At 34.5% G+C, this 16,583-nt stretch overlaps 1 protein-coding gene across 5 annotated transcripts in view; it reads left to right on the plus strand.

Annotated features, from left to right (window-relative positions):
- Window positions 1-6,756, plus strand: part of F13B (coagulation factor XIII B chain) — a 28,098-nt gene extending 21,342 nt beyond the window's left edge. For 4 of the 5 annotated variants that reach the window (XM_001137074.6, XM_009440272.5, XM_063794021.1 and 1 more), the window contains exons 11-12: window positions 5,226-5,439; window positions 6,548-6,756. In XM_001137074.6, the coding sequence (XP_001137074.1) occupies window positions 5,226-5,439; window positions 6,548-6,581 (248 nt within the window). In that variant the 3' untranslated portion in view covers window positions 6,582-6,756. Of the gene's footprint in view, window positions 1-5,225; window positions 5,440-6,547 lie in introns of those variants that run through there. The other variant, XR_008536844.2, reaches the window with a different exon arrangement.
- Window positions 6,757-16,583: the final 9,827 nt, after the last annotated feature.

A 16,583-nucleotide genomic window follows, 5' to 3' on the forward strand; every position in this document is an offset into this window, starting at 1 on the left:
CTTTTTCTGAATCTATTGAGATAATCTTGTTGTTTTTGTCATTGGTCCTGTTTATGTCATGGATTACGTTTATTGATTTGTGTATGTTGAACCAGCATTGCATCCCAGGGATGAAGCCATCTTGATCGTGGTGGATAAGCTTTTTGATGTGCTGCTGGATTTGGTTTGCCAGTATTTTATTGAGGATTTTCACATCGATGTTCATCAGGAATATTGGTCTAAATTCTGGTTTTTTTTGTTGTTGTTGTGTCTCTGCCAGGCTTTGATATCAGGATGATGCTGACTTCATTAAATGAATTAGGGAGGATTCCCTCTTTTTCTATTGATTGGAATAGTTTCAGAAGGAATGGTACCAGCTCCTCTTTGTACCTTTGGTAGAATTCGGCTGTGAATCCATCTGGTCCTGGGCTTTTTTTGATTTGTAGGCTATTAATTATTGCCTCAATTTCAGACCCTGTTATTGGTCTATTCAGACATTCAACTTCTTTGTGGTTTAGTCTTGGGAGGGTGTATGTGTCCAGGAATTTGTCCATTTCTTCTAGATTTTCTAGTTTATTTGCATAGAGTGTTTATAGTATTCTCTGATGGTAGTTTGTATTTCTGTGGGATTGGTGGTGATATTCCCTTTATTATATTTTATTGCATCTATTTGATTCTTCTCTCTTTTCTTCTTTATTAGTCTTGCTCTCAGTCTACCTAGTTTGTTTATCTTTTTTAAAAAAACAGTTCCTGGATTCATTGATTTTTTTGAAGGGATTTTTTGTGTCTCTATTTCCTTCAGTTCTGCTCTGATCTTAGTTATTTCTTGCCTTCTGCTAGCGTTTGAATGTGTTTGCTCTTGCTTCTCTAGTTCTTTCATTGTGATGTTAGGGTGTCGATTTTAGATCTTTCCTGCATTCTCTTGTGGGCATTTAGTGCTATAAATTTCCCACTACACACTGCTTTAAATGTGTCCCAGAGATTCTGGTATGTAGTGTCTTTGTCCTTACTGGGTTCAAAGAACATCTTTATTTCTGCCTTCATTTCGTTATTTATCTAGTAGTCATTCAGGAGTAGGCTGTTCAGTTTCCATGTAGTTGTGCAGTTTTGAGTGAGTTTCTTAATCCTGAGTTCTAATTTGATTGCACTGTGGTCTGAGAGACAGTTTGTTGTGATTTCTGTTCTTTTTCATTTGCCGAAGAGTGTTTTACTTCCAGTTATGCGGTCAATTTTGGAATAAGTGCAGTGTGGTGCTGAGAAGAATGTATATTCTTTTGATTTGGAGTGGAGAGTTATGCAGATGTCCATTAGGTCTGCTTGGTCCGGAGCTGAGTTCAAGTCCTGGATATTCTTCTTTACCTTCTGTCTCGTTGATCTGTCTAGTATTGACAGTGGGGTGTTAAAGTCTCCCATTATTATTGTGTGGGAGTCTAAATCTCTTTGCAGGTCTCTAAGGACTTGCTTTATTAACCTGGGTGCTCCTGAATTGGGTGCATATATATTTAGAATAGTTAGTTCTTCTTGTTGAATTGATCTCTTTACCATTATGTAATGGCCTTTTTTGTCTCTTTTGATCTTTGTTGGTTTAAAGTCTGTTTTATCAGAGACTAGGATTGTAACCCCTGCTCAGCAATGGTAGACGACCCTCCCCCCATAACGCTGTCGTGTCACAGGTTGACCTCAGACTGCTGAGCTAGCAGTGAGCAAGGCTCCATGGGCGTGGAAACTGCTGAGCCAGGCAAGGGAGGGTATCTCCTGGTCTGTCGGTGGCTAAGACCTTGGGAAAAGCACAGTATTTGGTCAGGAGTGTACCATTTCTCACTGTGTTGCCCAGTTGGAGTTCCTTAGAAACAAATCAGAAACAAATCTCTCCCTCTCTCTCTTTCTCTCTCTCTCTCTCTCTATAAATATATATATATATGAGTTAGTTCCAAGATGGCCGAATAGGAACAGCTCCGGTCTGCAGCTCCCAGGGAGATCAATGGAACACAATGAGACTCTCTTTGTACATTTTGTTCTTCAAGTTAGTAGCATTCCTTGAATCTTGATGTACTTGATATCCTTCATGGGTTTTAGAAATGTTTGGCTAATATCTTTTAAAATGTACATTTCTCACCTTTTCTGTGATGCCATATTACATATATTACATCTTTTTGCTATGCCATTGTCTCTTTAAATCTATATTTTCTCTCATTTTCTTCTTGTTTCACTGTAGTAATTTTTTGGTAATTTTCTCATTGTATCATTTCTTTGTTTCTATTTGGTAATTTTCTTCTAGTTTAATAATCCTCTCTTTAGATGTATCCAATCTGCTTTAAACTCATCTTTTGAGTTCTCAATTTCAGTTATTATCTTTGCATTTCTATTTCATATTTTCTTTTTGTAGATTTGAGTTATCTGATGAAAGATCCTAGCTTAACATCAACTTCTTGAACATATAATTCATACTTTTTATTAAGGCTTGTCTGCAAACTCCAATATCTGGATCTATTTTCTAGCCCCAAATTCTTGATATTTTTGTTAACAGTTGATTGAATTCCAAATATTATACATGGAAAATTTCAGGAGGTTTGGATGATGTCAGCTTACTCCAAAGAAGACTCATCTCATCCTCTAGCTGATGATTAGGGTAGAGGCAGTTGGTTTTAATACAATTAGAAATAAAGCTTTCTCTATGTTTGTTTTCAGACCTCTGTTTGCCTTTTCTCACAGACTGTAACTCTCCAGGGCTCTTCACAGAGGGTTTGTTGTGCGTATTAAAGCTTTTTCTCCTTGACTGTCTCTGATATTACTGGGAGACTGCCAAATGCCCACTGTAACTTTTTATTTACTTTCTGCTTGGCTTCTCCTCCTATGCCTCTATACAAGTCAAGGATAAGCAGTACCTTAGGGAAAAGCTAGTGCAGAGCCTCAAGCTCATATCTCTACACTTCCTATCCTTCTAAGTTCTTTATTCTTCAAGTCCTGGCTGCTTTGGTTTACCGAAATTCTCATTTTTCTATCTTCAACTCCATGAGATTTTCAGAAGTTCTGCTGGCTGTATGCCTATGCTTACCATTCTCTATCATCTAACCTCTCAGGTCAGACTTAGAGTCAACAAACACCTCAAGAGAAAAAAATGGCACATAGAATTTTTTTTTTTTTTTTTTTTTTTAGACAGTCTCCTTCTGTCGCCCAGGCTGGAGTGCAGTGGTGCGATCCCTGCTCACTGCAACCTCCACCTTCTAGGTTCAAGAGATTCTTCTGCCTCAGCTTTCCCGAGTAGCTGGGATTACAGGTGCATGCCACCATGCCCGGCTATTTTTTTTTTTTTTTTTTTTTTTTTTTTGTGGAGATGGGGTTTCACCATGTTGGCCAGGCTGGTCTCAAACTCCTGACCTCGGATGATCCGCCCGCCTTGGCCTCCCAAAGTGCTGGGATTACAGGTGTGAGTCACCGTGCCCAGCCTCACATAGATGTTGAACTCACCTGAATACATTTTTTCCAGAAACTTACTTCCTTGACTAAGTTTCTTGGAGGTTTTCTGATACCTCGAAATGCTTCCTGTTTTTCAGATTTTCTGGTTCTTAATAGAAGTGCTGGTTGGATATAATCTCCTCTGTCATAGCTGAAAGTTAAAGGTCCATGAATCAACTTTTAAATTTATTTTAATTTAAATCTCATGTTTTGTAGAACAGTGACATCGTAAATTATAGTGCTATTTGACTTCGTTTTCACAACTATCTTGTAATGAGTGTAATAATTCTTGTTCATTTTCATCACCTGTAGCACTTCCAGCATAATGTTTGACACATAGGCATTTAATAAGTAGTTGTTGAAGAAAGTAACTGAACACAGTGCTCTCAGCTGCGGTTTCACTTTCTGTGGTTTCAGTTACCTGCTGTAAACTGCAGTCTGAAAACGTTAAATTGAAAATTTCAGAAATAAACAACTTATAAATTTTAAATTATGCACTGAGTAGTATAATAAAATTTCATGCCATTCCATCCTTCCTGCCCCAGATATGCTAAAAAGAAGCTGTAAAGTGCTTCCTTTAAGTGAAAGGGCGGAAATTCTTAACTTAAAAAGAAAGGAAAAATAAATGTATGCTGAGGTTGCTAAGATCCATGGTAACAATGAGTCTTCTGTCTATGAAAGTGTGAAGAAGGAAAAAGAAATCCATGCTAGTTTTGTTGTTGCACCTCAAACTGCAAAAGTTACAAGCCACAGTGCATAATAAATGTTTAGTTGAGGTGGAAGAGACATTAAATTTGTGGGCAGAAAACATGAACAGAAAGATGTTCCAAAAGAATGACAACAGGGTTTAGCATTATCTGCGGTTTCAGGCATGCACTGGGGCTCTTGAAATGTATCCCCTGTAGGCAATCAGGGAGGGCATACTGTAAGTAAGTTTGTTAATGTACTACAGGTATATGATTGATATGCCATATTAGCAACTCTGGACCTTTTTACCTGTCTCAGAAGTTATTCCTTGATGCTAGGTCATCCAGGAGACAAATAAGGACATAAGAAATCCCATTTTCTGAAATAATTTGATATTTGATATTTTAGAAATATTAATGTTTTTATTCTGTAAAAAAAATCAGAGGTTTTTTTGTGTATATTAATACATACTTTACCATTCTCTTTGGTTTATGATACATGGGAAAGGACACAATTATACTTTGTATGCTTAGAATTTAAAACGTCTTAATCCAGTCTTGATATTTCTTGACTAGAAATTTGAAAGAGAAGTAACTGTCAACCATTTTGGATGGCATGAGGTTATAAAGCTTGGGTCAGTGTTGAGAATCTACATTTCCATAAAATGTTATTTATACAGCAATTAATAATTTGTCTCATGAGAATTTTATTTGAACTTTCTGAAGAAGGAAAAGGGAAAAGAGCATGATATCAATGACCATTAGTAACTGTCAATGCTTCCCCCCAAATACCTTTTTGTTTGTTTGCTATCTTTGAAAAAGCTAATGACATAAAACTAAAATACCTTTTAGTTTTTAAAACTAGAAGAAAATACCTTTTCTCCAAATCCAGAACCACAGAGAGAAATGGCTCACTGTTTTCTGTGAGATTTGAACATATTTTCTGACTCAAATATTAATTCTGATTAACTGACTTGCTGCTCTTAGGCCTGAGAATTTTAAGGTCCTCATGAGTAGGCAACACAATGATTCCTGTTCTTACCAAGATGTAACAAGATAGTTTTCTTCTTTTTCTTTCTTTTTTTTTTAAATTGTTGTTCCCAGAGCCATGCACATTATCTTTTACTGAAATGGAAAAGAATAATTTACTTCTGAAATGGGATTTTGACAATAGACCACACATTTTGCATGGTGAATATATTGAGTTTATTTGTAGAGGAGATACTTATCCAGCTGAATTATATATTACTGGATCTATACTTAGAATGCAATGTGACAGAGGGCAGTTAAAATATCCAAGATGTATTCCAAGACAAAGGTAAGAAGTTTTTTTTTTGGTCAGATTATTTTTTTTGGTCAGATTGTTATTCAACATTTCAGAAATGTTATGTTCTATACCACTCATACTTTATGGCAATCTCAAAGAAAAAATAATAATATTTTCTTCATTTTTTTTACACCAAACAAACAACTGGAAGTGGTAATCAATTCAACAGGCCTTCTGAATTGTCTGAAGTGAAAGCAACGTTTGCCATTTGATATTTGTGACACTTTGGCAAATGGAAAAATAAACCAATTTATACGTGCAATATTTCAATGTGCAAAAATTAACCTTTATGTTCTGTGATAAGGACAAAAATCACACTTTCTCCTACTTCTCAATATAAGTTCAAGCACTACTAATAAAGGTTGGGAAATATGGTATTTATTTTCAGGACCACATTTTTGTGTAACTTTTGGAAATTACATACTAAAGTGTTTCCTCATATGACAGTTTAAAAAATATATCCTCTGCTACTTACAGGAAATAATTTAACAATTTTCTTAGAGAAATGTTAAAAAAGTATAATAAAATGATGTAAACCATTTTGTAGGATCACAATTTTAACCCTTTTTGAAGACACTATATATAAAAAATGGAAATTATATTTTTTGTTCAACTAAGAATATTAAAAATATAAGTAGTGGCAAAGTGCATGTGGTCCTGTTTTAAAAAATGCAAACAATGAACTGTATGAACTACATAAAGTCAGTTTTTTGGATGCTTTGACCACTCTAGCAAAAAAATATTTAAAAGACACACAATAGTGGGAAACATTTTTATTTTTATTTCTAATTGTGGTAATATCAGGGTGGAAAAAATTTTATATGCTGTTTAAATGTTTTGGTACAGTATGAATTTCTCACTTTTAAGAGAAAAAGGTAAACACGTAGAAAATATTTAAAAAATCGTAAGTAGTGTAGTAAATAATATTGCATTTTTAAAAGGGAACTGGTGGTATTATTTACTAAGTAAGATCATTTATTCTTATTAGTACTTAATAAAAACAATGACTCATTATATGAAAAATTGAAAGGCTAAGATTGTAATTAACACCTGACTGCAATTGATGCTTATTTCAAAAATCTCTTTTTTTCCCCTCAAGCACTCTGTCTTATCAAGAACCCTTAAGAACATAGAAATGAATGGCAGAAAGAGGAGTCATATTTCAATACATCATGAAATTCCTTATAAAATATAATTTTGAGGAAATAAGTTAAAAACTTCTGAGTTTTTCCTTGCTTAAATATTTGAATCTAAATTATTTGTGCTGAACATTTCGTTATTTATAAATAAAAACCAATAAATGTCTAATTTTTAGTTTGTATGATTTGATGTAGAACTTAATCTCTTTTGTATGTCTTCCATCTGTTACAAATTAATCTACACATCATATTTTCATTTCCTAATGCCCATTGACTAGACTATATAGTTGTTTTCAATATACTGTATGTGCAAAAATTTCACATTCACATTCGTCATCTTTATTAATATTAAGGCTTTTGTTACCCTTAATTCAAAGTTTATGTCACTATTAAAGGGCCAAACACACTAGAGATAAGAAACTATATGCTGTATTAGAGGATCTGCCTTATTAAAGGCAGAAGAGACTACCCTTCAGACTTTCTAAATGTAAAAAACTTTTAAAATTAACTAATATTTGCTACAACGTTAATAACCAAATTGTTTATGAGGTGGTGTACTACCATATTTGAACATGTGCTCAAATATTGTTAAAGAGACACAATTAAAGAAAGAATGACTCTTGGAATTTTATTTAATTTTATTTATTTATTTATTTATTTATTTAGAGACAGAGTCTTGCTCTGTCGCCCAGGCTAGAGTGCAATGGCATGATCTTGGCTCACTGCAATTTTTGCCTCCCGGGTTCAAGCAATTCTCCTTCCTCAGCCTTCCAAGTAGCTGGGATTACAGGCGTGTACCACCACTCCCGCTATGGTTTTTTTTTTTTTTTGTATTTTTAGTAGAGACAAGGTTTCACCATGTTGACCAGGCTGGCCTCGAACTCCTGACCTCATGTGATCCACCCGCCTTGGCCTCCCAGGACTCTTGGCATTTTTACATTTTACACTTTCAAGTCTTTTTTTAGATCAAATAATTTTTGGAATTATGCAGACTACAAAATCTGAAATAAGAGAGTCCTACAAGCATCAAAAAATGAGTGTCAGTATTATCAAGGTCTGTTAGAGACATGAAACAGCAACACTGTCACTTTTTCATTTGAAGTGAGAGTTATACTTCTAATTATTTCAGCTCATTCATAAGCATATGTAATAGCACTAGTACCCAGATACTAGGACCCCGATTAGGATTGGTTGTTGGTATTAGAACGAGTTTTCCTTTCTAGAAACTACTCAGTTTTTCTAACTCAAGATCTTAGTTTCTCATTACGATAATATTCTCAAATGCCCAAAGTACAATTCTCTACTGCTGGGTATGAAATAGCTTCTTTTGGAAATGACGCCACAGCTGACCTAACTCTGTGGATTAAATAAGTATTAATTCATTCAATGTTAAACATGTATATTTCAGAACTGTCCTTGAGTTCATATTCATTATTTTAATTAATTTCCTATAGTAGATTCCCACAGTGGATCTCATAAAAATGGAATTTTAATTAAAATTAAATATCAACAGAAAAGCATTAATCTTTTTAAATAAATTTCCCAATCTATCAATTAAATAACATTATTGAGCACCTGCTATATCCCAGGGAACATGCTGGGTAGTGCAGGATTCAAAATGATTAAAATTCACCTCGTTATTTCAAAGAACTCACAAAGTAAAAAACTACTTACTTAGTAAAAGAGATAAACGTGCTAGTGATTGCAGACTCAAAATGGGTGATGATTGTAGCTTATCTAGTGATATTTCTAGTGAACTGGAGATGGCATGCACTGTTTAACCTGGACAACTACTTCGCTCAAGGTGAATAATTGTCATGGTGGAATATTGTATCCAGTATTGCCATATGTTCTGATTTGTTAATTGTGAAATGCACTGATTTTTATATGTTGCGAGGAGATAAAAAATTATTTAGGCAGTGCAGCTCAAAGTAAACTCCACATGCTAAAGAAATAAAAATTTTGAAAAGTGCAACAGTGGAAGCATGTACGAAGTAAAGTGGTGGCACATAGTAGGTAGTATTTAACCTTTTTTTTTTTTTGTATGAGTGTGGTATAGGAAGCTTCTTGGAAAATAAAAGTAAATCTGAGGTTTACAAAACTAGAAAACACACTTCAAGTAGAAGGAATGGCATTTGCAAAGTCAAAGCTCATACTCTATGCTAGGCATTACACCGAGCACTGAAAATAAAACAATGAATAAGACACAGACTGTTTCTGCTCTTGTGGAGCTTGTCTCTCAGAGCGGAAGAAAGATATAAGCAAATCCTTACAAAATAAGGTATGGCAGCAAAGACACCATCTTTGTCAGTAAACACCAGATGATACTGCCTAGTACTGGGTGTTTAAAAAGTCTTCAGTGAGGAAGTGATATATAAGTGACATATAGGCTGAGATTGGATGGGAGAAATGAGAAGAATTCATGTAGAGAAAGAACATGAAATACAGCAAAGAACATGACATTTCCAAGAAGCTAATAAAAACCCAGTATGGACTGACTGGAAAGGAGTGAAGGACAGAGAGGAGTATGCAAAACTTGGAGAGGTTGGAGCCCTGATTGTGAAGGCCTTTGTAGGTCAAATTAAAGATTTTGGAAGTCACTAAATAGAATGCGATGCTTACTGGCAATTTTTAAAAGACATCACTGACTGTAATATGGAGAGACTGATCTGAAGGGCAAAAAGTGTGGGCAAAGAGAAATCACTGAGGAAAACAAGGCAGTCATCTGGCAAAGATAAGGTAGTCACTTACACCGGTGGCAGCAGCAGGATGGTACAAAATAGGCTGAAATAAGATATTTAGGATGTGACATCATTATAATGATAATTAATTAGATGTGGGGGACAGTGAGGCAGAGAAAAGAGTTCAGGAGGACTCCTAGGTTTTGGCTTGACTAAGTGGCTATCTAAATATGATAGGAAGAATGGGAAGGAGAAGCAATGGGAGGGAGTGGGGATTAGCATGAAGAGTTTTATTAATAATTTTGGAAATGTGCTTTTGAGGTATCTGTGAGATAGGAAAGTGAAAAGACTAAGTAAGCACTTGATTTTTTTTTTTTTTTTTTGTAGTCAGAGTCTCGCTCTGTCACCCAGACAGATCTGGAGTGCAGTGGCACCGTCTCAGCTCACTGTAACCTTCTCCTCCCAGGTTCAAGTGATTCTTGAGGAAGCACTTGATTCTTATGGTTGATGCTTTGATGAACCACCTAGATTTCCTTCAGAAACACAAAGACTTACTTTTCCAGCTACTGGGAGCTCTCACTTATCAGTTCCCTAAAAGGGGTTGCCTCAGCTGAAGGGAGCCTCTTTCCCTAAGGTCATAGCTTCTTCCCAGGTTGGCCTACACTAATGATTGATCAACAGGACTTATAAAGAAAAGGCTCCTCACCCAAACTCAGGACAGTTCTAAAGAGTAATTTCAGCTTCTGAGTTCCTCATAGTATTGACTGGGGCCTCTGGTTGAAATGACATTGCAACTCAACTTCTCCCTTTTGACTTCCTTCCTTTCCCTTCCCCAGGTGTGAAGCCCAAGAATACTCCCTGAAAGTCCTCTTGTCTGCTAATTTCCATCTCAAGGCTGACTTCCCTGGGTATCTCAATCTGTAACAGTTACATAAGCCTGGGTATCAGAACAGAGCACTAGGCATAATTTGGAGTCATAAGTCAGTAGGTGTTTAATAAAACTAAGGTAATAGATGAGTTTTTCAGGGTGAAGATAGATGTAGGCCTACTTCAGGGCTTTGAGGCACCCAAAGTTTAGTGTTTGGGAATAGGACAAGATACAACAAAGGAAACTGATAAGAAATGGCCAAACTATTTGAATGAAAAGCAGAAGAGATGGGGACTAAAAATGCTGTTTGGTTATTATTGATTACCTTGAAAGACAGAGCATCCAGTAGGAAATTGAGACGAGAGTAGGATGAGGAATAAATGTAAGGTACAAAAAATCAGAAATATGAATGTAGTGAGCTTGCCAATATGTGTGACAGTGAATGGAGGGATAGAAATAAAGGAGGTCTGCCGGGCGCTGTGGCTCAAGCCTATAATCCCAGCACTTTGGGAGGCTGAGGCAGGTGGGTCATCTGAGGTCAGGAGTTCAAGACCAGCCTGACCAATATGGTGAAACCCTGTCTCTACTAAAAATACAAAAATTGGGCGTGGTAGTATGAGCCTGTAATCCCAGCTACTCAGGAAGCTGAGACAGAAGAATTGCTTGAGCTTAGGAGGCGGAGGTTGCAGTGAGCCGAGATTGAGTCACTGCATTCCAGCCTGGGCGACAGAGCAAGATTCCATCTCAAAAAAAAAAAAAAAAAAAAAAGGAAGAAAGAAAGAAAAAGAAATACATAAAGAAGATTTTTGTTTTAATAAAATGGGAGAAATTTGAACAGTTTGAGCATGTTTACATTACATTGGAATGAAGAACCAGGTGGAAGATGTTGAGAAAATATTGCATAACAGATTGTAGAAGATTCTTGAAAAAATAAGAAGAGATGGGACCAGTGCCATAAGTAAAGGGATGGCCCTTGGCTAGGAAAAGTGAATTTGTGGCAGGAATAAGCACATTCATGTCATGTGTTTTTTATTTCCCCTGTGGAGGGCTATCGTGGGAGACAAGTTGAAGGATTGAGGAGAGGGGAGAAAGTTTGAAAAAGTCATGTAGAAAGTGAGATGATGGCAGAAGTAAAAGATAGCTTGATGAAAAGGCACAATCTAGCCAGGTGATTTGGCAAATTGTAATAGCTTCATTGAATTATCACTTCAATTAGATTTGTGAGATGTTGAAAATAATGTTACAATAATTACCATTTTGCTTTTTAAATAGTTTTATTTTGTAAGATAAATTTTATTCTGATGAATATGAAAGCAAACTTTGCTTAGAAGATGTGCCATCCTTGTAGTATAGGACACTAAGTCAAAGATCAAAGAATCACTAACATGGTGATTGCCCCAGGGTATTCCAAAGCTTAGAAGGATGCTACCTGGTTCTGCCCAGAGAAACTTTAATTTCTCAAAGAGAAGTTAAGAATTTATTGATATCTGTCTTTTTCTTCAAGAAAAAGAAAGATCAAAATGCTAGAGAACATTACACATTAAACCCAAATTCAGGGAAACCGAGCCTGATTCCTTTGAGAAAAAATGGAGGCAATGGGAAGCGTAAAAAGTATAACCAAAACTGAGAAGCAGTTTGCCTAGTACACTTCTCAAATTTAAATGAAAGACTAGTTTTTAGACAATTTGCAAGGTTTCAATTTGACAGGCATTTTGTCATTATGTACTTTAGAAACAGTTTATGAGAAAATACAAATTCAGTTAATGTGTATACTTAGCATCAAGTAAATTACTCTATGACAAGATATTTTTAAAATTACAATTTTAAAGTAATTTATTATTTTCCTAAAATAAAGGAGCAGCTCTTTGACACTGTAAGACAATCCAAACAATACAAATGTAAATAACATTAGTGATATAATTTCCCTTATTCTCTCAAATACCTCAGATCTACTTCCTTGGTCCTGAGATTAGCACTGTAAAGAGTTTGCTCTGTTTCTTTCCAGATGTAAATATACACACTTAAATATGTATTTATATACACATTGGTTTTTATATATAAGTGGGCTATATATTATGTATCATAGTGTATATATTGTTGTAGGACTTATATTTTCACCCAAAATAAAATAAGCAATTGTAATGTTAACGTATACAGGTTGACTTTATAATAACTGAATAGCATTTTATAAGCCGGGGGTAACATAATTTATTTAATGATTCTTTCACTGATGGACTTTTCAATGGTTTTATCTTCCTTATATTCTTTCTTTTACTTTTCTTTTTTCTGTCCTTCCTTCCCTTCATTTCTTCCTTCGTAGGTTATAGGTGGGAATCAAATAATAAAATTTAAAGCTGAAATAGAATAGTAGAATTCTAAACATATTTAAAAGAACCAATATAAACACCAAGAAAGATCTTAACATTGAATAAACTTAGATGATGGAGGAGTTGGAAAGAAGGAGACGAAAGAAAGAAGTTGTAAGCCAATTTTATTTTATTTTTTATGATAACAAATAGACATTGCCCAAAACCTGTGGAAGTAGGATATTATTTTAAAATAATAGCATAAATAAACTACCTAAAAATACCCTTCTTCCTAAATAGCAAAATAAATGTAAAAACTACTGCAACAGCAGCAATAGCAGCAATATAATGAGCAACGAGAGCAGACCATATAGTGAAAAGTTTTAAAAAGCTATATCTGCACACACTATAGATATTTAAAAAACCTATAAAATTCTTATAAAGAACTTAAATCTTCTATTAGAAGAGAAAAACATTTTCTTATTTGGTTCCAAAGCAAAACCCAGCTCAATGTTGTGTGCAAAAGGCACAACTAAAACTAACTTCTTCAAAATAGTTAAAAAGAAAAGAAGGGGTAGAAAAAAGTACATGGAGTAAAGATCAAAGGACAGAATCAGCAAAGTGAGAAAGCCACCCACAAAAGCGGAGAAAATATTTAAAAATAATATATTTCATAAGTGATTTTTATCCAGAATATATAAAAAACTCTCATAACTCAAAATAAGAAGGCAAATAACAGAATATAAAAATTAGTGAGGGGCCAGGCACGGTGGCTCACGCCTGCAGTCCCAGCACTTTGGGAGGCCAAGGCACTTGGATCACCTGAGGTCAGGAGTTTGAGACCAGCCTGACCAACGTGGCAAAACCTCGTCACTACTAAAAATACAAAAATTAGCTGGGCGTGGTGGCACATGCCTGTAATACCAGCTACTTGGGAGGCTGAGGCAGTGGAATGGCTTGAACCTGGGAGGTGGAGGTTGCAGCGACCTGAGATCGTGTCATTGCACTCCAGCCTGGGAAACAAGAGCGAAACTCCATCTCAAAAACAAACAAACAAACAAACAAACAGTGAAGAATATAAATAGGTATTTCTTCAGTCAAGATAAATAAATGGCCAACAAACACGTGAAAAGATGCCCAACACTAATCATTAGGGAAATGTATATCAAAACCACAGTAAGACATCAACTTGAGGTCATCATGTTAAATTATATAAGCCAGTTACAATAAGAAAATATTACTATATTATATAGTATTGCATTAAAAGTATTATTTTACTCATATGAGATAGCTAGCATTGACAAATTTATAGGGACAGAAAGTAGAATGGTGGTTGCCAAGAATTGGAAGGAGAGGGAAATGCTAAGTTGTTTAGTGGGTTCGGAGCTTTAGTCTTACAAGAGGAAAAGAATTTTGGAGATGGATGCTGGTTACAGTTGTACAACAGCGCGAATGTAGTTAATGCCACTAAACTATACACTTAAAAATGGTTAGGATGGTAAATTTTAATTAAGTGTACTGTACCATAAGTGTACTTTTTTAAAAAAGTACATTATTTAAAAGTACAACCAATTTAAATAACAGAAAATATCAAGGATACTGGGCTTGACAAAGTGAAAATCCTGCCATAAACAATAAATTAATCAAAGAAGGACCTTTTATAAAACCTTAATTGCAAAAGGAGACACAATTCAGTTATAAGTATCCATAATAAATTAATGTAATGGTAAATTTCATAAAGCAGAAACTTTATAAGACAGGAAATAGGAAGAAAATTTAATAAAATTTATTATCTAAAAGATTTCAAGTGAACAAAATATTAGTCAAAGATATAGAAGATTCTAACAATCAATACTTTATACCTTATGGATCTATATCAACACTGTTCCCTAATAATAAAGAATACACTTATTTTTAGGCACACATAAAACAGTCATAAATACTTGCCATATATGTTAGGTCATAAAGAAAATCTAATTAAATTCCAAATAAATTAATATAGGTCACATTCTCTGATCATAGTGCAACACATTTAAAACTTAAGCAAAATAGAAAGGCTATTTTCCCTGGAAATGCACAAACTTTCTATTAAGCAACTCTGGGGTCAAAAAATAAATATAAACTAAAATGACAGAATTTCTAGAAAACAATAAAGAAAACATCGCATATCAGAATTTATAGGATATTAACTAAAGCAGTAATCAGAGTAAAATATTAGCTTCAAATATATCAATCAATATAAAAATGAGAACAAATAATTCTAAACAAATAAATCTGTAAACTAGAGAAAGAACAACAAAGAAAGCCAAAGAGAAAAAGGAAGAAATTAATACAACTAAATATAAACCTTAATGAACTAGGAAATACAAAAGTAGTATATAAAAGTCTGAATTTTTAAAAACGATACAATAGAAAGATACAGATGAAACAAATATAAATAACAAGAAATAATACAGAGTAAATAACTTCTCAACTAACTGAAAATTGCCTTCTATACTTATTATTCATTTATTTTAATCTGAAATGCATATATGTTTGGGAACATGTATTGGGAACACATGTATGTTTCAGCCTTTATTTTACTAGGTGCCTCTGTGGCAGTGAATATTCACTATTCCCTCCTTCTTGGAAAACTGCTTTTTCTTGGCTTCTATCATTCCACTTTCTCCTGGTTATGCTTCTACGTTTCTGATTACTATTCTTGACCTTGTACGTAGTCTTTCTACTCCTACTTCTGCCCATTAAATAAAGTTTGCACTACTTAGGGTTTCATCATCTGCTTTTTGCCCTTCTCAATCCACATCTTTTCCCAAAACTCTTCTCACAGGTTCAGACTCATATGTAACTTCATGAAAGTGAAGTAATAAAAATTGAATTTATGTTACCACTCCCCCGCATCCCCTGCCTCTCTCCCTCTCTGTCTCGGTTTCTTTCTCTCTCTGTCTCTCTCTCTCTCTTCCTCCTCTTGCTATGGATATAATCATTCATCTAATCATGAAGGTTATAAACCTGGCTTTTGTCCTGATTCCTTTCTCCACTTGGTTCCTATACCACTTTTATTCAATCACTAAATCCAGCTAATTTTACCTCTGAAATAATTCTTGAATTTACAATTTCTTTCATTTTTGCTATCATGACTGTGGTTCAGGTTCTCATAGTCTTACTCTTGGACTAATGAAATTAGCCTACTCCAAATTTATCTATCTGCCTCTAGTCTTGCTTCTTCTCTGAATCATATTTCACATGACTTTCAGAATAATCTACTAAATGCAAACTTTCTTCATCTCTATTCTATCTAAAACCCTACAAAGTCTCTGCATTCTCTTTAGGACAAGCCTACTTTTTATTCTAGCATGTAGGTCCTCTGTAAATTGTCTCTTTTCTATCACATTGCTCTTATTACAGTGTGCTCTTTATCCTCAACAATTTAAGCTTACTTAATATTTCTCTTCATACAAAATGTGCTTTTTCATCTCTTCATATTGGTAGTTTGATTTCTTCTGCCAAGAATGTTATACTCATCCCCAACAACTCTCACTCAGCTACTGAGAGTCAGATCACAGTCATCTCTTTCAGGAAACCATTCCTGACTCTCCTTCCTCCAGATTGGATGATATGCTCATCGACCCTCCTTGGACACATTTACATTGTGTCATTTCTCATTATATATATTATATATGCAGTTGTGTATAACATGCATGCATATATATTATATATGCATATATTAATTACTATTTAATTAATAATGCCTTTTAATTGTGTATTTAATAATGCATATAATTAATAATGCATATATTAATATATATTTGTACTATGTATATATAAAACACACACATATATATATAGTTGAACAAAATCTTTTTTTTTGCTTTTAACTTGGGTTAATTTTCAAAAACGTTATTGTGGTAAGAAAACTTATATGAGATCTACCCTATAAAAAATTTTAAGTGCACAATATAGTATTTTTGACTATAGGTACAATGTTGTACAGCAGATCTCTAGAGCTTATTAATCCAGTTTATCTCAAACTTTATGCCTATTGACTAGTAACTCCTCATTTTCCCCTCTTCCTCCCCCAGTAACCACCATTCTACTTTTTGATTCTATGATTTTGACTATATTAGTTACCTCATATAAGTGT

Source organism: Pan troglodytes, chromosome 1 (genome assembly GCF_028858775.2).
Source record: "Pan troglodytes isolate AG18354 chromosome 1, NHGRI_mPanTro3-v2.0_pri, whole genome shotgun sequence".
NCBI classification, from domain to species: Eukaryota; Metazoa; Chordata; class Mammalia; order Primates; family Hominidae; genus Pan; species Pan troglodytes.